At 44.9% G+C, this 25,258-nt stretch overlaps 1 protein-coding gene across 2 annotated transcripts in view; it reads right to left on the bottom strand.

Moving 5' to 3' along the window:
• Window positions 1-25,258, bottom strand: part of ACSM3 (acyl-CoA synthetase medium chain family member 3) — a 448,596-nt gene that overhangs the window by 96,872 nt on the left and 326,466 nt on the right. The window contains exon 8 of one of the 2 annotated variants that reach the window (XM_069210272.1): window positions 4,693-4,816. The exons of the other annotated variant lie outside the window; for it this stretch is intronic. Within the exon in view, the coding sequence (XP_069066373.1) occupies window positions 4,693-4,816 (124 nt within the window). The remainder of the gene's footprint in view (window positions 1-4,692; window positions 4,817-25,258) is intronic. 2 annotated transcript variants of the gene reach the window in all.

Raw genomic sequence — 25,258 nt, 5'->3', positions numbered from 1 at the left:
CCTCTTAGCTTTCAAGTCAGCAGGATAGACTCTGTATCAAAGGGGTCAGTAAGGACTGTGGGACTCCTTAGTTCAACTCAAAAGGCATGTGCTCTTCCCAAACTGGATGATAATACACCGGTCTCAATCCCTAAAGGCTCTGCTAAACCCTTTTCTATTCTGAGTGGGTTTGATAACAATATGGACATACACACACTAAACGACCAGATCTGGCAGATTAAAAACAGATATTGGACTTCTATGATGAAAATGTTGTAACATACACTAGAAATCTTGCATGTGGGCTCTTTTCATCAATGCATATTTCACCGTTGCCAGAGCCAGACATTCTGTCTATCTATAAGTTAGAAGAAGTAACAAAGCAGTTGATGGAAAATACTGCAAGGCAATTTGAAAACATGGAAAAAGAAAATGATCATCAGCTTTGGCGTAAAGAACAGTATGCTACTTCATGTACCCCTCCAAAGACTACTATAGAGCAGATTTTCCCTGCTATTAATGAATGTCAAAAGACTGCTCCAATTATAAATATATCAGCCTCTTTTTCAGACTCTCTCTCTCAGCTTGTAGTTCTCCACAGAATATCCCGGAACAGTTGACTGAATCTCTGACATCTCTGAGAGATTTGACACCTTTCGTTTCAAAGGATGGATCAGAGTCTTCAGAAGGAAATGTCTCAGCCCCTCTATCAGAACAAATAAAGCCAAAGGAAGAAGAGAGTTCTGATGCAGACTCCAATAGCTGCACATTAAGAAACCAAGATATGACTTTACTGGAGAGTGAGGGCAAGTTGTGCAACAGTGTTGAAGAATCTGAATCTAATGATGACAGTGGTTCCTGCCCTGCGATGAACAAATCTGCAGATAGTGCTGTTCAAATGACACACACACTAGAATTTTCAGATTGTGGGGATACTCCTGCCCTTTCAAACAATATCAAAGAATTTTCAGATAATGAAGAGACAGTTCTTGTTTCAAGTGAATTAATGGATTTTTCTGACCATGAAGAGATACCTGCAGTTACTAAGAATGTAATGGACTTCTCAGAAAGTCTAAAACTCTCTTCTGTGTCAAAGCAAACCGTGGAGATTTCAGACAAAGAAGAAAGCCAGCAATCTGAAACTAAACAGCATGTCATAAGAAATGATAGCCTTCTCCTAGAACTGGACACAGTTGCAACTTCAACCACTGATCCTGACTTGCTGTTCCCTGCCACTGTGTATCCTGTTTCCAGCTCAATTGTTAGTGAAGAACAGATCTTTGATCTACCAGTATTAGATCTTGATGTAAAACCAGCCACACCAATGCCACCTGCTGTGTCTCTGAAATTAAAGACTCCTGAAAACCAGCACTCTGAAACAGAAGTATTGAAGAAAGTAATGTCTCCCACCAAAATTAAAGACATGAACTTGAATCTTGTATTCGAAGATCTGATGATAAGTACAGTACTTAGTGTTTTATTGCAAGGAACCATCATCAATTCAAAGGCTAGAGCTGAAAATGTAGATAACAATGTAAAGGCGATTTCTGAAGAGGCTCCATTTCTATTTCTTTCCAAAGAACAACCTTTCAGTGTTAACAGAGTTGAAGATCAACTGCCTGTAGTAGAAACGCTTTGCAAAGAAACCATTTCTGATATCACGAATACACCACAGAGCACTTGCAATGAAGAAATCTCAGTCTTGTCTGAAGATCACCCTAAAGAATTAGCTTGTGGAACTTCTACATTTTCAGATGTTAATTAGTTTCTAAAGACTTAAAAACTCTTGTTGCTCCTGAATTTGATACTCCGAAGTCATCCAAAACTAAAGAAAATTCTCACTTTTTCATGTTTACCTTGAGAACAGCAGTTACCCATGTCTCTCAAGTCTCTATGCTTTGCAAGCCTCAGACGACAACCAATGCAAATACTGCTGCAGAAACAGACATATCCTGCTTGTCGGAAGGTGTTGCAGACCTGACAGTTACTGATCTCCTTGCTCCTGAATCCACTTCACCAGAAACCAACTCCATGCACTCCTCCCATATCAATCAAACAATAAAGAGGACAGACATCGGAGCCCATATGGGTATTAATACATGCTTTGCTCATTGGAAGATTCATCTATGCAGGACTGTAAACTCATCCGCCAAGGTTGGTGTTGGATTTTCTTGCTGTGGCTTTTCCTCTTCAACTTCTTTCAGCCAAAGGATCGCCTTCTCTTCTTGAGCAGACTGGTTGGGGGTGGGGGAAGGGAGGGTATACAGTTACGACTCTGTCATCCCATTTCTAGGGGGGGCTGTTAGGGGACTGTCGGAAGCCTGGGAATCACCTTGAACACTTATCTAGAGTCCCTTGCTGACTCCCGTTTGTTTCTCTTTTTGCCATGGTATGCTTTTGTAGTATTACATTTGCTTCCAGGGACTGCAAATCCCATATTGCACAGCCTGGTAGTCAGGAAAGCCTGGATTCTGTTTCCCATTGTTTTCTATGGGAGAAGTCTAGTTGCTCCTTTTCACCGGATCCTCTCCTTCAGGACTTGCGAGTGTCTGAAACTACACACACCTGACACCTCTCCTGTGCAGCCCAGTCATGTGATTCCACCTGGGGTTTTCTGCAGCTTGGAACTACTTATAAGCAGCCATTTCCACAAGATCCTCGTTGTGCATTGGGGGTCGATTTATTTGTGTTACAGACCCCTTATCGGATGGTGTTCCAGTCTTGTTCCTATTCTGTTCCAGCTTGAACGTGTTTCCTGTTTCTCTGCCCTGCTCCTGATTATTCCAGCCAGAGTCTGCTCCCTACCTCTTAGCCTTGTACCTGTTTGTTTCTTCCAGAGCCTGCTCCCTGTTTCTCTGTCCTGCTCCTGCCTTGTTACAGCCTGAACCTGCTCTCTGTTTCCCAGTCCTGTTTACTGCTTATTCCTACCCCCTGTATTCCAGCCCTGTCCTTGCTTGTTCCAGCCAGAGCCTGTTCTTTGTTTCCCATTCCTGTCTCTGTTTGTTCCAGCCAGAAGTTTGCGCTCTGTTTTCCAGTCCTGTTCCTGCCTTTGCTTCAGCCTGAGCCTGTTCCCAGTTTCTGCCCCTGTCCCCTAGTTTGTTCCTTCTGTTTCCATTTCCTCTTGGGTATCTGCATCTGGTAAGTGTTCTATCAGTCTTCCCCATTGTATAAGTGTTTTCCTTTGTACTGGGGTTGGCTCCTGGTTTCCGGGAGGCAATTCCAGCCCCCATCCTTTGCCTAGTGTTATACGTTGTCTTTAGTGCCTAACAGTGACAGTGTGCTATTGCTGTTTTTCCAGGAATTGCCACTGTGTTTCCAGCTGGGCCCACAAGAGCTTGTCTAGTGTATGTAAGTACTATCCTTGTTTGTGCTCTAAGGGTCCAGAGACTGAATCACTTCTGCTGCCTCCTTTCTATGGGGCTGGCAGGGTGACTATCTGTAAGAGCAAACTGCACAGAGGCATTGACATTCCCTGTTGCTGTGGGAGGTTCTGCGCCCTGCCCTGTGTACAACCCCAGTGTGTTTGTCCACTAGTAATCAGTTTCCTGTTTGTTCACACAGAGGTTGCTCTGCTTTTACTTTCCTGTTTCCTGTGCCTGTCCTTTCCCGAGTATGCCTTTAGCTTCTCTTTTGTCCCAGTACACTACCTCTTTGGGATATTCTGTGACCTCCAGGGGTGCCCCAACCAGAGTCCTGATCAGGCCCGCCCGAAACCGTAACACAAGCAGTGATTGATGTGTGACTGGACCTATTACTACCAAAGTAAACTCTCATACTACGTAGACACCCACTTTGGAGAATAAATACACTCAAACTGAGTTTTACACCACTATTCTACCACGCCACCAAGATCTGCCACTTTAATTGATAGAAATTCTACCAACAAAATCCTAAATCATTCTGTAAGTTTCCTTGCACCAATTTACATGCCTTTTTCTGTATTATCTGTATTATCTTGATACCTTTTAAAGTAATGGTGGGGGCTAATTAAGCACAAGCTGCTATGAACTTAGTGGAAGCTAAATGTGGAGGTGTCATATTGAGACATGCCTACATATAATTTGACATGCTGTGTTGTTTGTTTTAGCAATTCCATCTTAAGGCCGAGTTTAATTTATATCAACTAGGGTTCCCTACTTTGGTCTTCCTGGTTGGTCTTAGTGGTCAACAAACACTTAAAATATCTGGAGTCTAGACCAGAGCAGTGATGTTAAGACTGGCTCATCACCGCCCTGCGCTTTGGACCCTGAGTATAAAATAGATCTCACCCATCCATAAAGTGTATCAAAGAGAGACTTTTTTAAGGTCGAAGCTTGTATTAACTATAGCACAGAGGGGGTACAATGGCCAAGACTGAAAGATCAAGAAAACAATGTACTTGGTTTCCACATACCACTATGCATAATGTATGTTTCTTTCTGGAAATAGGTGTTTAAAAGAAACACAATTTCAAATAGCTACCAAATCAACGTATCATAAATATACAAAGTTTTAGGTTTCTACTTGGAAAATATTCTGTTTTATAGACAAATGTAGAGCAACTCACACGTGTGGCTCCTGTGGGACTGCAATGTCGTCTTAAGGTTGTAATTAAGAGTTTATCTCTGTTCGTAATTACAAGAAAGATCTATGAACATTCCTTGCTTCAATGCAACGTTATAGCGCATTGTCTTCGGCTGTTAATACTTCCAAAATACACACAAAAAAACATACTGTCTCTGTCTGCCCATAGCCTTCATAAATGTCCAGTCCAGTATGAGTCTTCCACTGTTCAATCACTTGAGGGTTGATGGGCTCGCCTGCGCTCACACAGTGCTTTAACCTCTTGAACTGGTAGCTGAATAGGAATTTGAAAACAAGGCAATCTTAGATGTGGGTGAAAAGACGACTTTTTCTGAGTTCCTTGTTACAAGTTCTGTATTGCTAAATACATGCATGTATTGCTGTGCACTACAAGAATCTGAACCCCGTTATGGTAAGTAGGCATCTAGCAAACTTACACCAATGAGGATTAGGTGCAATGTCACATGATGAGCTACCTTCTTGTTAATGACAGTAGCAACTACAATCATTTTTAAAGCTGTGTACGGCTTATAACATATTCCTTTAAATTGAATGCAAAACATATGGAGAGAAATTATAAGCAATATTTCAGTGTAAAGGGGTACTCAATCCATGGTAGTATACTTTGGATACAGGTACTTCCATAATTAGAGATGTTTTGTATAATCTGACTAAATCTGCTGTGAGAAGACGCTACAATTACCCAACCCTAATTTAAAGACTCAGTGACAATAGTCAAGACCAGTGAAATTATCCACTTATGTGGCTTCTTGTAGTGGCAAGTATGAAGGATGCGAAGGAGGCAGATTTCATGTTAATATCTTTTATTCTTGCCACAAGAAATAAGGCACACGAGCAGCCGGCCGGCCGCAACACCGCGCTTTCTTCGCGCCTCTGCCTTTCCACCGCGCCGCCCCCTGACGTCACGACCGTCCTCGTTACAGATTGGTCGTGGCGTCATGAGGCGTCTAAACATAGAAGACAGACTAGCTCTGTCCCTCCGGCCTCGTGCGTTAACTCACGTACGACATCTCCCTTTTCAACAGAACAAGAAACTTAAGGAACTTCACCTCATAACAAAATCTTCGAACCTCTTGGGTGCTCGGATACGCCTAATTGGCCTGCTCGGAGTAACATACTGAAGTGAATTCGCCTTGACGGCGCACGCATCCTCTAGGCTTGACCCCATTACATTGTGACTGTCGCTCTCCACAGATTCGGGCCTGCAGCCATTCTGTCCTGAGGCAGCCGTCAAGCCACGCCATGCCTTCTCGCATCGCTCCGCACTCGCCTGTCCACTTATTCCTGGCCTGGAAGGCGTATTCACACATTCCTCCTCATCAATGACTACATCCCTGGCTTCGTGAGTTTGCCACTCATCAACATCATCCGTGCCTTCGGCCCCATCCACACGGACATCTTTCATGATGATTTTCTCTTGCCCAGCCTTGAGCCTAACTATGTCGTCCTTGCTCCGCCACCCCGCTCCTTCCAGGCAGACTGCCCCTCTTGTCACTCCTTGCACACGCACCGGGGTTTGAAACACAGATTCCCCCTTCATCACCCTGTTGGGTTTCTTCACCAATACCCAATCCCCTTGCGCTATATTTTTAGTTTTGGCTCTATTCACCATGTCAGCGTACCTCTTATTGTTTTCCTGTTTGGCCACTATTCTTGCTTTGACTCTCAATCTCTCATCAGATTCTGCCTCAATTTCCCGGTTCATGTCATACCACTTATTTAATTTGGGGGTAAGCTCACTCATGCATCTTCTCCCTCTCATCAAATAAAACGGAGTGTGTCCAGTAACCTCACTGGGCGTGTTGTGGAAAGTGTTCACCTTGTCCGCCAGAAACGCTTTCACATTCATGTTGGAAGCGATCGCCTGTTGCACGCCCTCTTTGAGGAATCTATTCATACGCTCAACCTGCCCATTGCTCTTCGGGCTGTACAGCGGGGTTTTCTCTTGCTTAATCCCCAACCTGGACAGAAAATCCGTCATCCGCCTGGACACTAACTGGGTGCCGTTGTCCGACACCATGATCTTCGGCTGTCCCTCAATCGCGAAAATTTTCGTCAATGCCTTGATCACTCGTTCAGTGGTAACTTCCCTGACGAACTTGTAGTGAATCCATTTGGAGAAGTAATCCGTAAGGACGATGAGATGTCTACACTCGTCAGGTAGCCTTGTAAATGGGCCCGCAAAATCAATGGCAATCTTGTTCCACGGGCCGGCAGGTATGTCCACCAGCTGCAACTCTCCTTTTGTCGTCTTCCAGTGCTTATCGGCCCTTAAGCACGGTCCACACCGATCAATGAATCTGCTGACATCGCTGCACATCCCTGGCCACCAGTAGTACTGCTTGAGGAGATTCTTTGTAGCGGTATTGCCCGGGTGGCCTTTATGGGCAATCCTGATTAGCTTGTCTCTTAAGCTTTCCGGAGGTACAAACAGCTCGTGTCTCTTCACAAAGCCGCCTTCGATGGTGAGTTCGGGACTAATCTGTTGGAAACTTCTGAGTGCCCCGTGCAAGTTCCGGATAGGGGGCCAATGAGCCTTCATGTGGTCCATCACCCTCCGCATAGTCCCGTCCTTCTCCTGAGCCGTCAACCATTCTTCCTCTGATATGGATCCCTCGCACATGGCTGTTGCGTCAACCATTGCCACAACGCACTCCGTGTCGTCCAGGGAATCATTCTCCTCGTCCGGGATCGGTATGCGAGATAGGCAATCCGCCCTGCAGTTGAGGCCCCCTTTGATGTGTCTGACGGTGAAGTGATATTCTTGCAACTTAGACAGTAGACGTAGGAGCCTAGAGCTGGCTTTGCCATTGCCACGTCCTTCACCGTCCATCATGTATATCAAGGGTTTGTGGTCGGTGACTAATTCGAACTCCCTGCCCCACAAATATTTTCTCAGTTTCTCCACGGCCCAGACGCACGCGAGCGTCTCCCGCTCGATGGTGCTGTAGTGCTTCTCTGCTTCGCTCAATGACCGCGATATGAATGCAACAGTGTTCTCCTTCTTCCCTTGGAATTGGCAAAATACTGCACCGATTCCCTTGGCACTGGCGTCAACCGTGATTACATTCCGGAGGTCCTTGTTGTACGGTCGTAATACTGGGGCCGCGGCGATTGCCTGCTTGACGGATTCGAAGGCAGCGCTTTGTTCTTGTGTCCACGTATACTTTTCGTTCTTCCGTAGCAGTTTCCTTAGAGGCTCCACAGTGGTTGCGTATCCTTGCATGAACTTGGAATAGTATTCGCTGAGTCCCAGGAACGATCGCAAGGTGTCTTTGTCTCCTGGGCAAGGGGCATCTCGTATGGCCCTCACTAAATCATCTTTCGGCGCGATGCCATTAGGGGTAAGCACGTGCCCTAAGTATTCTATCTTGTTTTTCATGAATTTGCACTTGTCTTTGGAGACTGTCATCCCCCTTTTTTGTAGCACCTCCAACACTCTGCGCAGCAGTTCTAAGTGCCCCTTCTCGTCTTCCGTGTGTATCAGAATGTCGTCCTGAAATGCTTCAACCCCCTTCATATCGCAGAAGAGGAGGTCCATTAGCTTTTGAAAGACGCCCGAGGCCGATGCAAGGCCGAATGGAAGACGGATGTACCTGTATGCTCCAAACGGGGTAATAAAGGTGGTAAGTTCCTTGGATTCCTCCGTGAGACATACTTGGTGGTATGCAGACTTCAGGTCTATCAGGGTGAAAAACTTCGATCCTGCTGTGGCCGACAATATCTCCTGAATGTTGGGCAGTGGATGGCAGTTCACCAGGATATTTCTGTTCAGTGATCGCAGGTCTACACACAACCGAATGTCCCCTGTCCTCTTCTTCTTGGACACCACGATTGCGGACACCCATTCTGATGCACCTGCTTCCTCTATTACTCCTTCCCTTTTCAGCTTATCAAGAACAGCCTTAAGCTCCCCCTTACTGAAAGAGGAATTGTTCTGACTTTGTGTTTTATGGGTAGGGCACCCTTTTTTAGCCGTATAGCATGCACAAATCCTCTTACGCACCCTACCTTGTTTTCAAAAACGGAGTCAAACCTTTCGAGGACCTCAGCTAATCCATCATGTAAATCATCAGGCTGCACATAATTGACCCAGTTATCTCTCAGAACTATGGGATCTTCCGCCCCAGGGACTAGCATCACACCTAGCTTCGCCAGGTCCTTCCATCCTACAAGGCTCCTCCCATTTTCAGCCACATATATCTTTGTTCTCACAGTGCGCCCTCGAAAGGTGAGGGAGTCCCAGAAGTAACCTTTCATCACTATGTCGTGTTCCCCGAAGGCCTTTGGACTCACATCCGTCTCGTGCAGTCGTACATCTTGCCACTTCGAATCAAATGTCCTATCAGAGATCAGGGTAAGGGGGGAACCAGAATCAGCCGTAAATGGCAATTTTATCACACCAATCATGACGGAGCCAATGGGACCCTTCACTCTACCGTCCTCACCATCAATGGACAACACCATGTCCGCATCCGCATCAGTATCATTCTCGCTTACCGAGCTCACTTTCATGCCCGTATTATATTTTTTTGCTTTGCATACTGCCGCAAAGTGGCCCAACTTCCTGCATTTAGAACAGCTTTTGTGCACGGCAGGGCAGGCCCTGCTATCCGCTAAGTGATCTTTTGACCCACATCTATAACAGACGAGCTGCCTCCTGCCTCCCCCTCTATCACTCGCTGCCCTTTCTGAATTTCCGGGCACATGTTTACGGCTGTCCTGTACATAGAACACATTTGAAGCCTGACTAGTGTTCGCCAGTTCCTTGGAAGATACCATGGAGCGTTCCACTGCCTTTGCAATGGCAATTACGTCCTTCAGCGAAGGATTCCTGCATGAAAGCAAACGTTCCTGCACTTTCTTTGAATGGCAGTAGAACACCACCTGGTCTCTAATGTACGTATCAGTCATCACTGCAAATTCACAATCTTGAGCTAGGACACGTAGACATGCAATATATTCCTCGATAGTCTCTCCTTCCTCTTGTTTCCGCAGTGCGAATTTATGATGGAGGCACAACAACTGCCACAAAATGTTATTTCTAGCCTTTGCCTGGTGCATAATCTAGATACCCCTGCCACATAATTCCTGTTTGGATATATATTTAAACATACACATATGTTATGCAATAAGCAGTTTGCAGTTATGGTGAGAGCTAATTTTCCATTGAAATGGCAATTGAGAATGTGCACAAAATATTCAAATCACGGAGGGGATCATGGCGGCCGAGTGAGCGCGTTGGTCACGGGCTGCCAGGGGCGTTCTTGACATAAATGAACAATCTGCCGTTAAATGCCGCCCGCGAACGCACTATACTTACCGGTGCAGAATATATGTGTGGAGGCTGCGTCGTGGGGTCGACGTCAGTTCTTTTGGTTGGCTCCTCGGGCGCGAGAAGCATTTCCCTGCCTGTGGACAGAGGCGGTGCGGGCGTGACTCGAGGGCACGCTTTGCAGCCACGTTCCAGTTCCGAGGGAAAGGAGGCAGTGTTGCAAACTTTCTTCCTCCAGACACAAGCAGGAGCAGGGAACTTGCCTCAGGGGAAGTCGGAGGAGAGAACTTACGTCTCACTGAAAGTATGACCCCCCCCCAGCCGGGTGCAAGGACGGAAAGCACCCGACGGGGACACTTTGAGTATAGCGCACCACCCCAGAAGAAGAATAAAGGTAAGGAGAGTGGCAGCGGGAGCAGTAAGACTCTGACAATTTTGGAGGGGGGGGGGGGGCATACAGGGAGGCACAGAAGTTGACCAACCTGAAAGTTGCGGTCCCCAACAAAGATAATCGGAAACTGCCAATAACTGGGGGCAGCAAGGAAATCGTGGAAAGGGACATTGCCATTAGGGCTCCCCCCATGACATCCCCTGTATTCTTGCTTTTAAAAAAAGGCTTTAGTACTATGCAAGATATCATTGATTGCCCCCTGGGGCCCGAGAAGGGGGCTATAGGGGGAGTTGCGGAGGAAGAATTTGATATCTCAAAGCTCCAGGGTGCAAATACCCCTCCTTATGAGTTACAAGGGTTCGCCGCCCAGACCCCTGTGCTAGGCTCATGTTCAAGCTTTGTAGCCTCACACAACATCATGCAATCGATAGGTGGTGATGTTCGGAACATGTGGGATTTACTTACGTCACTTACAGAGGAAATGAGAGGAAAGTTTACAATTTCTGAGCAAAATCAAGTAAGCATTAGAGCATCATGTGAGATTATGGAATATGACACTTCTAGAAGATACGGTTGGGAAATTGGATAAACAGGTTCTTGACAGCAAACAAGATATTCAGGAATTAAAATCAAAAGAGAAATTATTACAAGAAAGGTTGGAAAATGTGGAAAACAGCATGAGGCAGAATAACACCAGATTACTGAATGTTCCTGAGGAGGTTGAAGGGAAGGAAATGACACTTCTAGAAGATACGGTTGGGAAATTGGATAAACAGGTTCTTGACAGCAAACAAGATATTCAGGAATTAAAATCAAAAGAGAAATTATTACAAGAAAGGTTGGAAAATGTGGAAAACAGCATGAGGCAGAATAACATCAGATTACTGAATGTTCCTGAGGAGGTTGAAGGGAAGGAAATTAAGGCCTTTGTGATATCGCTAATTAGAGATTTTTTTCCAGAACTACAACATATGAACCTTGAGGATGATATTCAGCAAGTACATCGAGATCTGTAGAAAAAGAATCTAGCGAGAAAAAAACAGAAGAAAATCCTAGTTAACTTTTGAACTTATTCTATAAAAGAAAAGATCCTGACAGATTCGTTGAAAATAAATAAGTTTACTAAGGATGACTGTTTTTTCCGTATTAGGTCTGACATCTATAGGGTAACTCAGGACAGGCAATGGGAACTGTGGAAATATATGCAGGATCTTAGAGCATCAGAAGCAAGTGTTCAGATGCGATTCCCCGCGGCGCTCAGAATCATGTGGAATAAGATGTACAATATAAGAGAACCTGATGGAGTGTGTTCGCTTTTAGAGCAGATGTTGGCAGTATAGTGAAGTGTTCTTTTTTTTTAAGTTCCTGGCAGCCCGAAATAGGAGTTTTAAACTCCAGTGACACTAGGGAGGGTTCCTCTGGGTGGTGGGGGAAGGGTAGGGAGAACATCACAAGTAATTTCTAGAATTAGTAGTAAAACACTGAGTAAGGGAGCATAAAAGGGGAAAATAAATCTAAAATGTCACTGTCCTCAGGGTATTTAAGACATTAGTGCAGGTTACCAACTGGCTAGCTTTTCATCAGTGTAACTTCTTAACTTATCACAATGTTTAGCACTGGGGCAGGCCTTCTAAGGATCTTGTCATGGAATGTTAATGGCCTTAGAGTAGAAGGGCGCAGATGGAAAAAATTTGAGTTATTGGGGAGGATAGAGGAGGAGGTGATTATTTTGTAAGAGACTCATCTTTTGTATGGGGAATGGGATAAAATACTTAAAGAGTCTAGGTGGTTAGACCACTGTGTGGTTACAAAACAAATAGAAATGGTAAGAGGTGTTGCCATCCTAACTAAAAAATCTATAAAAGCAACTTTGGGCACAATAGCCATGGACCCCAAGGGGCGATGGCTAACAATCGAGAGCAAAGTTGGGGGAACATGATGGACGATCAAAGGTTAATTATTGCCCGAATTTGGATGATCCTTTACCTTTCCAATCCCTCTATAATCAGTTACTACTCTCCAAGTTTCCAGTGATTCTAGGTGGTGACTTTAACATTTTGTTAGATCCAATCCTGGACAAATCAACCCCCAGAGGTACAGCTAACTCCCCAAGAACGAGGCAGTGGGTTAATCAGGCAATGGAAGACTTGGGTCTGGTGGATATCTGGCAAAGACAAGCCAAAGGGGCCCATATTTACTTTTCATAACAAGAAATATGGGCATAGTTCTAGGATTGATTTTATTCTGATTCAAAACAGTCTTTGTGGGAGGGTAAAATATGTGGCTCATGCACCAGGTCACTTATCGGACCACTCAGGGGTCAAAGGGCATGTTAATTATTATACGGGAGGGATTTCTCTTAGGTGGATCTTAAATAGAGTCTTGCTTACTGATGTCAAAATTATGGAAGGCTTAAAACAAGATTCTAGGGAATTTTTTTGCTATAATTGCGGGTCTGCCCCTTTGCCGGTAGTTTGGGATACCTATAAGGCATTTATTAGTGGTAGGTTAGTAAATATCTCCGCATACAAACACAGATAAGAGAAGCGGCGGATTCAAGAACTTGAGGTAGCAATTGCGGAATTACAGTCCTTGGGTGATAATTCTGTGAGTGACACATCAGGGAACACTGTGGAAGGCTTACGAAAGAAAGCTAAATCAGATTTAGAGGAATTTTTAGATGATAAGATCAGGAAAAGATGGGAAGTGAGCAAAGTGGCACACTATGAGCATGGGGAAGGGTGTGGTAAGTTGCTAGCATGGAAAACTAAGGTAGACCAATCCAGGAATAGAATTTTAGCTCTTCAAGTGGAAGATATGGTAGGTTGCACAACCGACGAAGCTGCGATAGAGCAGGCATTTGTTTGTTTGTTTCTTTCTTTCAGAAGCTTTACACAGAGGAATCAGAGATTATTGACGATCAGGTTCGGGTCTACCTGAATTAAATTTCACTTTCACATCTGACTGAGGCTGCACGACAGGAACTGGAATAAAAAATGACTATGGAGGAATTGAGGGAAGCAATAAGGCTTATAAAAAATGGGAAACCTGCTGGTCCTGATGGTCTACCTAATGAGCTATATAGGTTTCTCATAAATGAGGTGTCCCCTGTGATGTTAGAACTAATGAATGACATTTTTAGGGGAGTCGTGTTTAGATCATGGAATGAAGCCACGATTACATTGATTTTGAAGTCAAATAAGGATACCACACACTGTGAATCCTACAGACCCATCTCTTTGCTTAATTCAGATTATAAGATCTACATAGAGATTCTAATGAAAAGATTAGCCGGGATAATTGAAACGTTGATACATGAGGACCAGAAGGGTTTTGTTAAAGGTAGGCAGCTGTTTGAATTAACTCATGAATTGTTTAGTGCAATAGATCTTGCTCAATCGAACAGTCACCCTCTTGCGGTCCTGACCGTGGATGCAGCTAAAGGTTTGACCGAGTCAGCTGGCCCTTTTTGTGGGTAGTCAAGGAAAAAAATGGTTTAGGTGAAATTTTTATTCAAGCAATTGAGGCTCTGTATAAGGACCCGGTAGCCAGGAAACTGGTGAATGGTAATTTAAGGAAACAGGTTAAACTCGAGAGAGGCACCAGACAGGGATGTCCGCTCTCCCCTCTTTGGTTTAACTTGTATATAGAACCATTGGCAAGTAAGATCAGGTCCCATTTAAACATTTTATTGTCAGAGGGTGGGAGAAAAAAGTGGCATTGTGTGCCGATGACCTCATGATCTATACCAGCCATTTAATAGGCTCACTCCCAAATATATGGAACGTCTTGGAAGAGTTTGGTGCAGTGTCTGGGTACCTGGTCAACCAGTAGAAGATGGAGATAATGTGCTGGAATATCTCTCATGATTCCCCCTTGGTTACAAAAGAGATCAGATATCAGGGGGTTCAGGTTACCATGGACTTGGAGGAGACAGCTTGGGTGAACTTTGGTCATCAACTAAGAAGTTAATAATAACTTGGGCTGCCCTTCCTTTGTCTTTGATAGGTAGGTCTAACATACTGAAAATGTTGATTCTTCCAAAGTTCACCTTTTTATTTAACGCTATTCCATTAGAATTTAAAACGGTTTGGTTTAGAAGGCTGCTGGGGGATTTGACCTCTTTCGTTTGGGCATCCAAGGGAGTTCGAATTGCTTGGAGGAAGTTGTCCAGAAAGAAAAATCAAGATGGGATAGTCTCCACGGATCTGTACAAATTTCATATGGCATTTCAGCTGAAAAATATAAGAAGGCTACTGAACGACCAACTGAGTTATGCCCCGTATTATAAAGCTATGATTGATGAAACTTTAGAAACTGGTGATCACTTTCTCTTTAAGTATGGCCACCCAAAGTACTTTAAGAAAGTAAGGTTAAAGTGCCTCAGGGCAGCATGTAGAATTTGGTTTCATATACAAGAGTTAGGTATTCTATATTATAGTGCCCTTGCACCAATATGGGAATCACCGGGTACCCCTGAGTGTCTTCAGGAAAAAGTATCTCTTCCTCTACGAGGCAATTGGGTGGCTAAATGGGGTCAGATTTTAGTAGAACACGAACTGATAACGTGGGGTACGTTTATGGCCTTAACCGGTAATAGGGTTTCTAAATTTAAATATTATCAACTACTGAGCTGGGTAAGCTCCCTCCCCAGAGTGGATCAAAAAGATAGCACTTGGGAGCAGAAACTATGTGGCAACCAGACATATCCTAAGAAAGTGGCACTTTGGTATTGGATGTTAATGGAGGTGAGTCAAGACTCTTGTATGCTGCCAGCAAAGAAATGGAGTAAAGAGATAATCTCGTTGGACATTGATAATCTCTGGCAAGCTTCTTTTGCTACACTTTGGGACACTGTTAAATCTGCTGGGTTGAAAAATAACTATCTATTTACCTTGCACAGGGTATATTGGTCACCACTGAAGATAAATGGATTCTTCCTCAGATTCCGGAGGTACATGATTGGGTCTTATCGGTTAATAAACTGTTTGAGTTGGAGAAAAGGGGCTTCCAGTGCAAGAGAAATAAATTTTGGGCATTGTGACAGGACAAGAAAGTTTTGAACTGCGACTGAGAATGGGTGGTCAACAATAATAGAGAGTCCAATGATTATGTATTTGGTCAAGCTCCCCTGGTAATAATAACTCTGTGGACAAAGGCTGAGCCAGTCTCTTTGGAACCTTGTCTCCCGTAGAGCGGGCTCTAACCGATCGGCTGATGAATGGCTGGAGGGAAGTCCGAGGAGATGCCCCCCTTTCAGTGGTTTTATTTCTCTGTGCTTTATTCTAGCTATTTGGTAGCCTGGTTGGATTTGTTTTGAGGACAAGAAAAAAAAAAAATCAAATCACACTTGTGGCTTTATCGGTGGTGTCAAACTGTGTGCAGATCCACTATTGAGGGGCTGTGGAATAAATCACCAATGTATTGTGAGGTCACAAGCAGTAAATGGTAGGAGCAAGGGTTATAGTTTGCATAGTTAACCATAACTGGGCAATTTCAGAAGTAACTAGACTTTGTTTTGTAAACATAATTTCTCTTTTACAGTAAAGTTATTTTAGACAGGTTTTATGAGCAAAACAATTTACCCTTGTAGTTTTTAAGTGATTTATTTTGTTGATGTACTACATTGGTCTACCAAGGTTTTATTGTTCACTATTTAAAACAGCGTGGGCATGGACTTTGGCTCTGTACAGCTGGGGTTGCCACATGGCATGAAATTCCTACCAAGTGAAACCACTGCTGCATGAATGGTTTGTTACAATTTATGCTTATGGTTTTAAGTGATACAACACAGTCAATGTATGTTTGCATTGCATGTAGGCATTTACCAAGTCATTTAGAGCTAAAAGTGATACAATGGATACGAGCAGCATCTGCACAATTTTTAGCTCTTGCTCCCATTAGTAACGAGCTAAAAATGTTTTTTTTGTCTGCAATAACTTCTGTGCTGACCACTAAACCAAGCCCGTTATCCAGATGAAACAATGCTGTTGATTAGATACAGATTTTTGGCAAATGCTTTGCTCCCTCCATTTCCTTCCAAAACATCGACTTGACTCTAAATGGGTGCACAGTTGTTCTGTCGATCCCTGTAGGAAATATTCCTTTCCTGCATCATAAACCTGGATTTTTTGCCTTTTTGCTGAAACCCGATTTTTGCCGGCTGTAGACCTCTGTGCACTTTAACCCTACAAACAAGAAGTATAGGGCCAGTGCTCCCCGTTTGAACGTGATTGAATTGGCATAACACTAATTGGCATAATTATCTTACCTAGAAGTCCCTTGTATATGCTGCAAAGAGTGGAATGGACTTACTCTCTTTTGAACCCAGGACAAAGAAGCAGAAAGCAAGGAGCATAAGGCTGGCCTGTTTTTTAAGCTACAGGAACACAACAAGCTAGCTAGTTCCAGCTTGACTAGCCTTGGATCCTGCTGTTAGCCTCTGCTGGATTAATTCCTGACCCACAATTGCTGTTTCTGAGGTCCTCGAACCCTTGGCCATGTTTGGCCAGACTTCTCCTACCAAACCTGAAAACCCTGGACCCCCAGAGAACTGGGCCAAACCTGTCAAGCTGATCCGACCAGGGTGCATTGCCGCTGGGCTGAAGATTCAGGTTTCTTCTGCAGCAGAAAATCAGATTAAGCAGGACCTCGCGAAGAAGGTATGCAGCCTTCTGGCGTCCACTTCAGCTACAACCTGCAGCCTTGCCCCATCGGAGGAATGTGAGCTCCAAATAAGTGACTAAATGTGAAGGAAGAAATCTTGACCCGGCCAAGGTGTCAAAATTATCTATCCGGTAAGGAACTTTCCTTAGGTACGAAATTCAAATTTTTCCTACTCTCAGCATACCTACTAAAAAGCAACAGCTTCCCTGGGACCTCGTCCGATGGCTATCCGACCTTGTGGATCACTTGTCAGCTACAGCTTGCTGCCTTGCCTCCCTGAAGATTTTTTACTTCGGTTTTTGAGACTAAGGGTCTGATTTACTTTTTAACGGGCAGCCTGTTTCTCCATGGGGGAAAAGGAGTAAATTACATCGACCATGGTGAGGGGACCATTTAGCATTTTTCACTGCCTTTTACCCAGGGTTTTCCTGGATGGGGTGGGCAGTGAAAACTGACCTCTTATTCCACCCATCTAAATTAGGTCGGCGGAATTAGAGGTCTGCCTCTGACGGCAGTTACCCCATAAGGCCATTGGGAAGGTTTAATCAAGGATATAAATAGTAGTCTTCCGTCAGCCAACAAGCCGGTAGACACCATGCAACGCCGTTTGTACGATAACAAGAAAATATCTGCATATCCGGGGGTAAGATTTGCCTACTTTACATCCAATTCGACCATTGGCTATACTGTTTTCGGGGACATGCCCTTTTTTTCTTGGCGGGTCTCTCCTTTTTTCTGACACGGTTTCCGCATTTACGAGCGGGCCGTTCGATATTTACCTTTTTAATGTTCTCACACGGCAGCTCCCTGTTTCAGCACCATCGTGCTGATTTATGTATTATTGGTCTTCCGTACAAAACTATGGGCCAGATGTAGCATGCAGTTTTGCCCATTCTGTGTCTATGGGAAAATGTGTTCGTACATATGGCCCTATATCTTTAGCATGCCGGTTGTAGTGTCCCACCATAAAACCGGGGACACTCTATTTATGACTACGCACTTTTTCATTCAGGTTTCATGACTGTCGTTTTCATTTTTGCAGCGCTAATTATTATTTATGGACGACAGGCAATATGCCACGCCTGGGAGTTAAATCAACATTTTTTAACTATCCGCTTTTGCTCTTGGACTATGTTGTACTTGAGTTTACCCATCATACAACACCTTAAAACCCTTCATTTAGGGCTCATTTTTGTATCTCTTCTTTCACGCTTATCATGGTCTTTTGGACCTTCTCTCCTTATACTCTACTTGACAGTTGTAGTGCCCATTGGAGACTGGTAGCATAGATTGATACTTCCACACATTGGAGGTATGTTTGACTCCTTTATCTCCTTGTTTATGCGTTTTTCTGTTACTTCTTTATCCTATGTTCTTTTACTTTTAATTTAATTTTACTCTGAATGTTCTGGGATTTTTTAGGTACGCTGCGTGTATCACTATTCACTCATTATTCATGGCTACATTACCACTGTCCTATGCTTGTCACTATAAATCGTAGATGTTGGTACCTGCACACTGATGTCATAAATTTCTGTATCAATCATTGTTCCCTGTCTACTTCCACTTTTGTCTCGGATTGGGCACTTTTATGTTCTCGGTCTGGAACATGGCACACTTTTAACTTGTGGAGTCTGGCCTTTCTCTTCATTCACAATTTCATCTTTATTTCCGTTTCACATCAGGCATTATACTGTACAATAGTCTATGCAATACATGTGATTGACACATTCCATCTTCATATCATTATGTTCACAGCCTTGAAAAAGTCATTACTGACGAAACACGTGTCGGCTGTTGTTTTTCCGATTATGAGAACTGTATTGGCCTGTTGACACCTCTCCCATTTGCTTCACTGGGCCAGGTTATGTCTTCTCTGATATACCACAGGAGAATAAATTGTCACTTCTACGAATCTGCGATGTGCCGTGGTTTTTTTTCTTTCTACAAATCAACTGTGGACCTTCCGAGGCGACAGTTCATGCACCCTGTGGCTGGGTGTTAAAACCGCTTGGGCACTCTTCTTCAGCATCCAATTGAGACTTGATGGTTTATGTACTTTGGAAACATGCTTGAGCTTACATTCCGGAAGTGCGCACCATTTCTACACAGCCACAATTTGTTGTTATTTTTGTAATACATACTGTGTGTACGGAGACGCACTCCCAGCTGTATATTGTCTATTATATATATCTCAATTTTGGCTGTACTATTCTACATGTTGAATGATTCTTGCCTTGTTTAAAATTGCAAAATGTCCACTTTCAATGATAACAGAGAGGCCTTACTAGAAGAACTTTTAAATATGAAACCAAGTGCAGAAGCTCCCGATAAGAGCAATAGTACCAGGAAGGAGGGACTAAGAATGAAATTTGTAAGATTAGAACGTTTGAAAAAGCAGGAGCTTTCGAGGTGGTGGGATTTCACTATCCTAGAAAGATATACACAGATCAAACAAATTCCGAGGGGGCTCCGAGTGATACTTTTCCCATCATTTGGGGACCTTAACCCTATATTATTACAAGAATGGGAACAGTTATTGATAACTTCCTCTTTTGGCATCATGGATATTCTTATCAGGGATGCTAGGGAAAAGAGAGAGCGATTACTTTTAGATATTGAGGCTCTAGAAAAAGAAATTCAGGACACAAACCTTAAGGAAGCAATAGAGAAAAACTATAACATCTTAAAAGATGTACTCCAGAAACACCAAGAATACATTAAGGAGAAAAAAATGCGCAAAGTAAGGCGTGATGCTAATGATTATATCACAGGCAGGGTCTTTACATATGCCCATAAGTTTGATAACATTAATACGGAGAGACAGGGCGATAAGGTACCCATGCAAACAGTTTCCACTCTGTCCAACATTACAGCCAGTGACACAGATCTGTCCAGCTGCTCCAGCTTTACCAGTGAAGAAGCTGGCAGCTCCCTTCAAGAGTATGGAACTACCACCAACACCAAATCAACTTTTTTGTTGGAAATGGAAAGATTCCGCAGAGGTCAAAAGCACAACAGAATGGCACAGGCTACATACCAAAGAGAACCAGAAGGGGGAAGAGAAAAAATGTTAGAACCGGCCACAGGCAAAACAGGGGTGACCACAAGATCAGTCGCACGCAATATGAAGAACTAGGCCCTAATTTAGGGAGCCTCACAACCCATGGTGACGACTTATGTGTCATGAATCTGTCTGATAAAGTACTCGATGATGACCAACTGAGTGTTATTAAGAAAAGTTTGGGATTTGTACCCACGTCATTACCTGACTTCACAGGGATGCCGATTTCTTTAAATTCATACACAAATGCAAATTACTCAAATATTTCAATACCAAACAGCATCTGAGCTCTGATGGTAAGGAAGATGTAATCCCATGAGAGCTATCCATTGGTGATGTAAAAGATATATAGACCCTATTATCCTTGGAGGACATTGATAATAGCAAGGATATACCCTCTTGTGAGGACATTCTATCAGATTTGGGTATCACGACCTCAATAACCTGTAATAGTGGCTTGAAACCTCGATCAAGGTTTACACCTACCCTATCACCAGGCAACTCAATTGATGTCTTTTACAAACTAGTGACGAAAGATCTGTACGAGCTGGAAAACCAATACACGACTAGATGCAAAACCTTGTCACACAACATTAGTGTACAGGAACATAAGGCTTTACGTTCCCTAGATGACACCAGAGATATAGTGATAAAGGAGGCGTACAAAGGGGGAAATATTGTGATCATGAACCGAAAAGATTACATTGGAGAAATTGATAGGCAACTACAAGACCAGGATGCTTATTGTAAGCTTAATAGCAATCCCATAGGTAGAATCACCAAAGACATAGAAACTAAATTGTGTTTGCGGAGAGACAAAGGTCTCTTAACTGACCTGGAATACAAATACTTTTTCAATCCAACGCCCATTTTTTCATGTATCTATACTCTTCCCAAGGTACACAAACCAGCAGCCTTTCCACCTGGTAGACCCATAATTTCGGGCATTAACTCTCCCACTGAAACACTTTCAGAGTACATTGACCTTTATCTGCAACCCTTTGTTTGTAACCTCCCTTCATATATCAGAGACACCACACATCTCCTTAGCTTGATTGCTGACTATGCATGGACAGAAGGTCACACCTTAGCAACTCTTGATGTCACTTCCTTATATACCTGCATACCTAAAGAAAAGGGCATTGCTGCTATCCAACGCTTTTTAGATAAAAGAGAAGCTAAACTCTTGCAACATTCCTACATGCTAATAGATCTGATTAACCTTGTCATGGACAACAATGTTTTTCTACATGAGGGTGCCTGGTACAGACAAAGACAAGGGGTTGCCATGGGGGCCAGATTTTCACCCTCTTTCGCCAACCTATATATGGGCGACTACGAACATTATCACATTTGGACCAAATGCCCTCCGGGACTTACGCAACACATTATGTACTGGGGTCGGTATATTGACGATGTTCTTCTTTTCTGGTAAGGCAATTCCACTACATTGGATTTGTTTGTTGACCATCTGAACACTAATTGTTATAACATACATTTCACCAGCCATTCCAGCACAAATAGTGTGGATTTTTTGGATTTGACACTCTACATTAATGGGAATCATATTTACTCCAAACTATTCAGAAAACCGACTGCTTCCAACTCGATTCTACATGCAAGCAGTGCGCATCCACATTCACAAATAAAAGCCATCCCTTTTGGTGAGGCTGTCAGAATTAGACGCAATTGTCATGAAGATCAAAAATTTTCCAAGCAGCTGGAATCACTGGAACAACGCTTCCTAAACCAAGGCTATTCTCAAAGATTGTTGAGCAACACACACAATAGGATATTGAGGGTAAACAGAGAATCCTTACTTTCTAACAAAACACACAGGAAGGTAGACAAAAAGAAAGCTTTGTCTTTCATCACCACATATAGCTGTGCCAGCTCAAATTTGTTCAAAATCCTGAAGAGTAACTGGCATATTTTACTATCAGATGAGAGTCTCAAGAAGAGTTTGAAAAACAAACCAGATATGATTCATCGCAGGGGACGCACGCTGAGGGACCAACTGTGCCACAGTTTCTTACCAGCAGTTGTAAATGACAGTTGGTTTCCCCCACCACCACCACCAGGTTTCTAGAAATGTGGCCATTGTAATGTATGTGAAGTTGTTATGGATAAAACAAAACATTTCTGTTACAACACAAATACGACATATCCCATTAGGCAATTTATGAATTGTAACACCAAATTTGTTGTATACTGTTTTGTATGTACCTGCAATAAAATCTATGTTGGTAGTACTATCAGACCCTTCGAAGAAAGACTACAGGAGCACATTAGGGCGATTAGAAACAATAACAATGACTACCCCTTTGCAGTACACTATAATTTGAAACACTCGCTGCAAGAAAGACTGGGCATCCATACAGATGGTATTGCCACTTTGGGCAGCTGCCCGAGAGGCGGCAACAGGATTCTCCGCCTTAGGCAACTAGAGAGTAGATGGATCATTAAGTTACGGGCAGTTGAGGAGGGTCTTAATTCTGACAAGGACCTGCATTTCTTTTTATAGTATATTACCCTTCAGTGACATTTACCTACAGAATTGTTTTAATTGTTATGGGCTCTTTTCCTGTATGTGTAACCCTGAGTTTATTTGTTGTTAATCGTTGTATGCCATTGGAAAAACATTCTGTGGCACCAAAGTTGTTTTTTCATGTCACTTTTGTCTATTATTATGTGTGACCATGTCCTCACATCCTACATCAATGGCATGACTGAAAAATTATATACCCAAGCCTGTGCATTTGTGCCTTATTTATGCCACTTTGGTGGTCATTACAACCCTGGCGGTCGGTGTTAAAGCAGCGGTAAGACCGCCAATAGGCTGGCTGTAAAAAAATTGGAATCACGACCGTGGCGGAAACCGCCAACAAAGACAGCCACTTTGACACTCCGACCGCCACGGTGCTACAAACAAACAGCGCGGCGGTCACCGCCAACAGAGAGGCGGGAGACAATGTACCGCCCACACTAATATGACAGGCCAATCCGCCACCTTTTCCGGGGCGGATTCACCGCAGATAAAAACACAGTGGAAACAGGAATCCCGAAGGAAAAACGCTCAACTCTACACACTCCACGAGGAACGAGGACGCCATGGAACCAGAGCTTCACATTTTTCCAGCCCTCATCTTCTTGCTCCTCTACCAGGAGCATGAACGCCGGCGGCGAAGACCACGGTGAGTACTGCACCTACGACACAGGGAAGGGGGGAGGGGAAAAACAGGGACACACACACGCAACACCCCCACCCACACCGTCACCCACTACAACACACACACTAATGCGTATCAATACATCACAGTTACACCCCCCAAACCCACCGGAAGAATGCAAAGACAATAGAAAATGAGTGTAACCATTGTACTATATTAAAAGCAAGTAGGCAGAAATAGATATATACACCATGTACATAATATATACCAAGCATAGTAGTCCAGGTAGTGTTCTAAGAAAGTCCGTGGAACACCGGGACCACACGGTATGGGCGAGGCCCACACAAGATCCCCGACCATGACGGAGAGAACACTGCAGGGGCATCAGACAGCAACTAAACAGGCACCTCAGGGGGAGGGAAAGGGGGGCACCTCAGCCGCTTGAGTGCACGACGACAAATCCACGAGGGTGCCACATGCCCACTGTTCAATCCTGGGGAGTGCAAAGCCACAGTCTCTCAAGTCTCTACAGTGGGTGGGCTGCCCACTGTTCAATCCTGGGGAGTGCAAAGCCACAGTCTCTCAAGTGGATAACAGTCTCCAATGGTTCTGGAGGGGGCATGGTGCCCAGAGTGCTTCATCCTGCTAAGGACAGAGGGAGTGGATGTATCTCTCCACTGGTTCTGGAGGGGGCATGGTTCCCAGAGTGCTTCATCCTGCTAAGGACAGAGGGAGTGGATGTATCTCTCCACTGGTTCTGGAGGGGGCATGGTGCCCAGAGTGCATCATTCACCCCGTGACGGACTCAGTTGCGTCAGTGCCCTTTCCGCTCATGGGCCAGCGGTGCTTGAGACGGCGGTGCCCTGTTCAGCGGTGCTTGAGATGGCGGTGCCCTGTGCAGCGGTGCTTGAGACGGCGGTGCCCTGTGCAGCGGTGCTTGAGATGGCGGTGCCCTGTGCAGCGGTGCTTGAGATGGCGGTGCCCTGTTCAGCGGTGCTTGAGATGGCAGTCTCCATTGCAGGGTCTCAGCTGCTGGCGGTCCTTCATGGCCCAACGGGGCTTTTGCTGGCAGTCCTTCATGGCCTCCTGGGCAGCAGGGCTGGCAGGGCTGGTGCTGGCAGTGGCCTCCTGGGCAGCAGGGCTGGTGCTGGCGGTGGCCTCCTGGGCTGCAGGGCTGGTGCTGGCGGTGGCCTCCTGGGCAGCAGGGCTGGCAGGGCTGGTGCTGGCAGTGGCCTCCTGGGCAGCAGGGCTGGTGCTGGCTGTGGCCTCCTGGGCAGCAGGGCTGGTGCTGGCCTCCTGGGCAGCAGGGCTGGTGCTGGCGGTGGCCTCCTGGGCAGCGGGGATGATGGCGGTCTTCTCTGCCGTGCTGCTCTTCTCAGACTTGCCAGGTTTCTTGTGGCCCTTCCCCACCTTGGAAGTTGTCACAGCTGACTCCACACTCCCACCGGGACCCCTGGGAGCGGCTTTGGTGGCTGGAGTCTTCCCCCTCTCCCGCCGGGCACTGGACAACTTCTGATGCTTCACAGGTGGGGGACTGTCTGTGCTGTGGCTCCGTGCCACACTGGCTGCCTTGGTGGCCGGTGCACTCCACATTCCGGTGACTACAGGCACCACTGGTCCCGGAGATGTTGTGGCTGAGGTGCTAGTTCTGGACCTATGAGATGGACGGGGTGGGGGAGGTGTGGGAAAGAGGTCAAGGGTGGACAGGAAAAGTTTTTGGACACACTGGGAGGGGTAGCTGGAGGGGGTTTGGGAGTGGAGGAAGAGGTGGTGGTTGTAGGAGGTGTACGTTTGGTGACTTTGGGTGAAGGTGCATGCGCTGGAGGCTGTCGTGAGGTGGATGGCTGTTGGGTGGGTGTGTGCCTGCGTTTGTGTATCTTGGGAGGGGGCGTCACAGACACACTGGGAGAGGACACAGGGAACGTGTGAATGGTAGTGGGGGTGGTGACTGCACGTGAGCGGGGTGTGGTGGTGGGTGTGCTGGAGAGGGACGTAGTGGCTGTAGAGGTAGTGCATGCAGGTGTGAGTGTAGACGTCACTGGGAGGGAGGAGGGAGACGAGCAGGACGGGGACAAAGTGGAGGCAGTGGATGTTGGTGTGTCTGCATGTGTGTGATACTTGCCTGAATG

This window comes from Pleurodeles waltl, chromosome 10 (assembly GCF_031143425.1).
Source record: "Pleurodeles waltl isolate 20211129_DDA chromosome 10, aPleWal1.hap1.20221129, whole genome shotgun sequence".
NCBI classification, from domain to species: domain Eukaryota; kingdom Metazoa; phylum Chordata; class Amphibia; order Caudata; family Salamandridae; genus Pleurodeles; species Pleurodeles waltl.
Note: the sequence above shows the minus strand (reverse complement) of the source record. Positions and strands in the feature narration are given on the sequence as shown.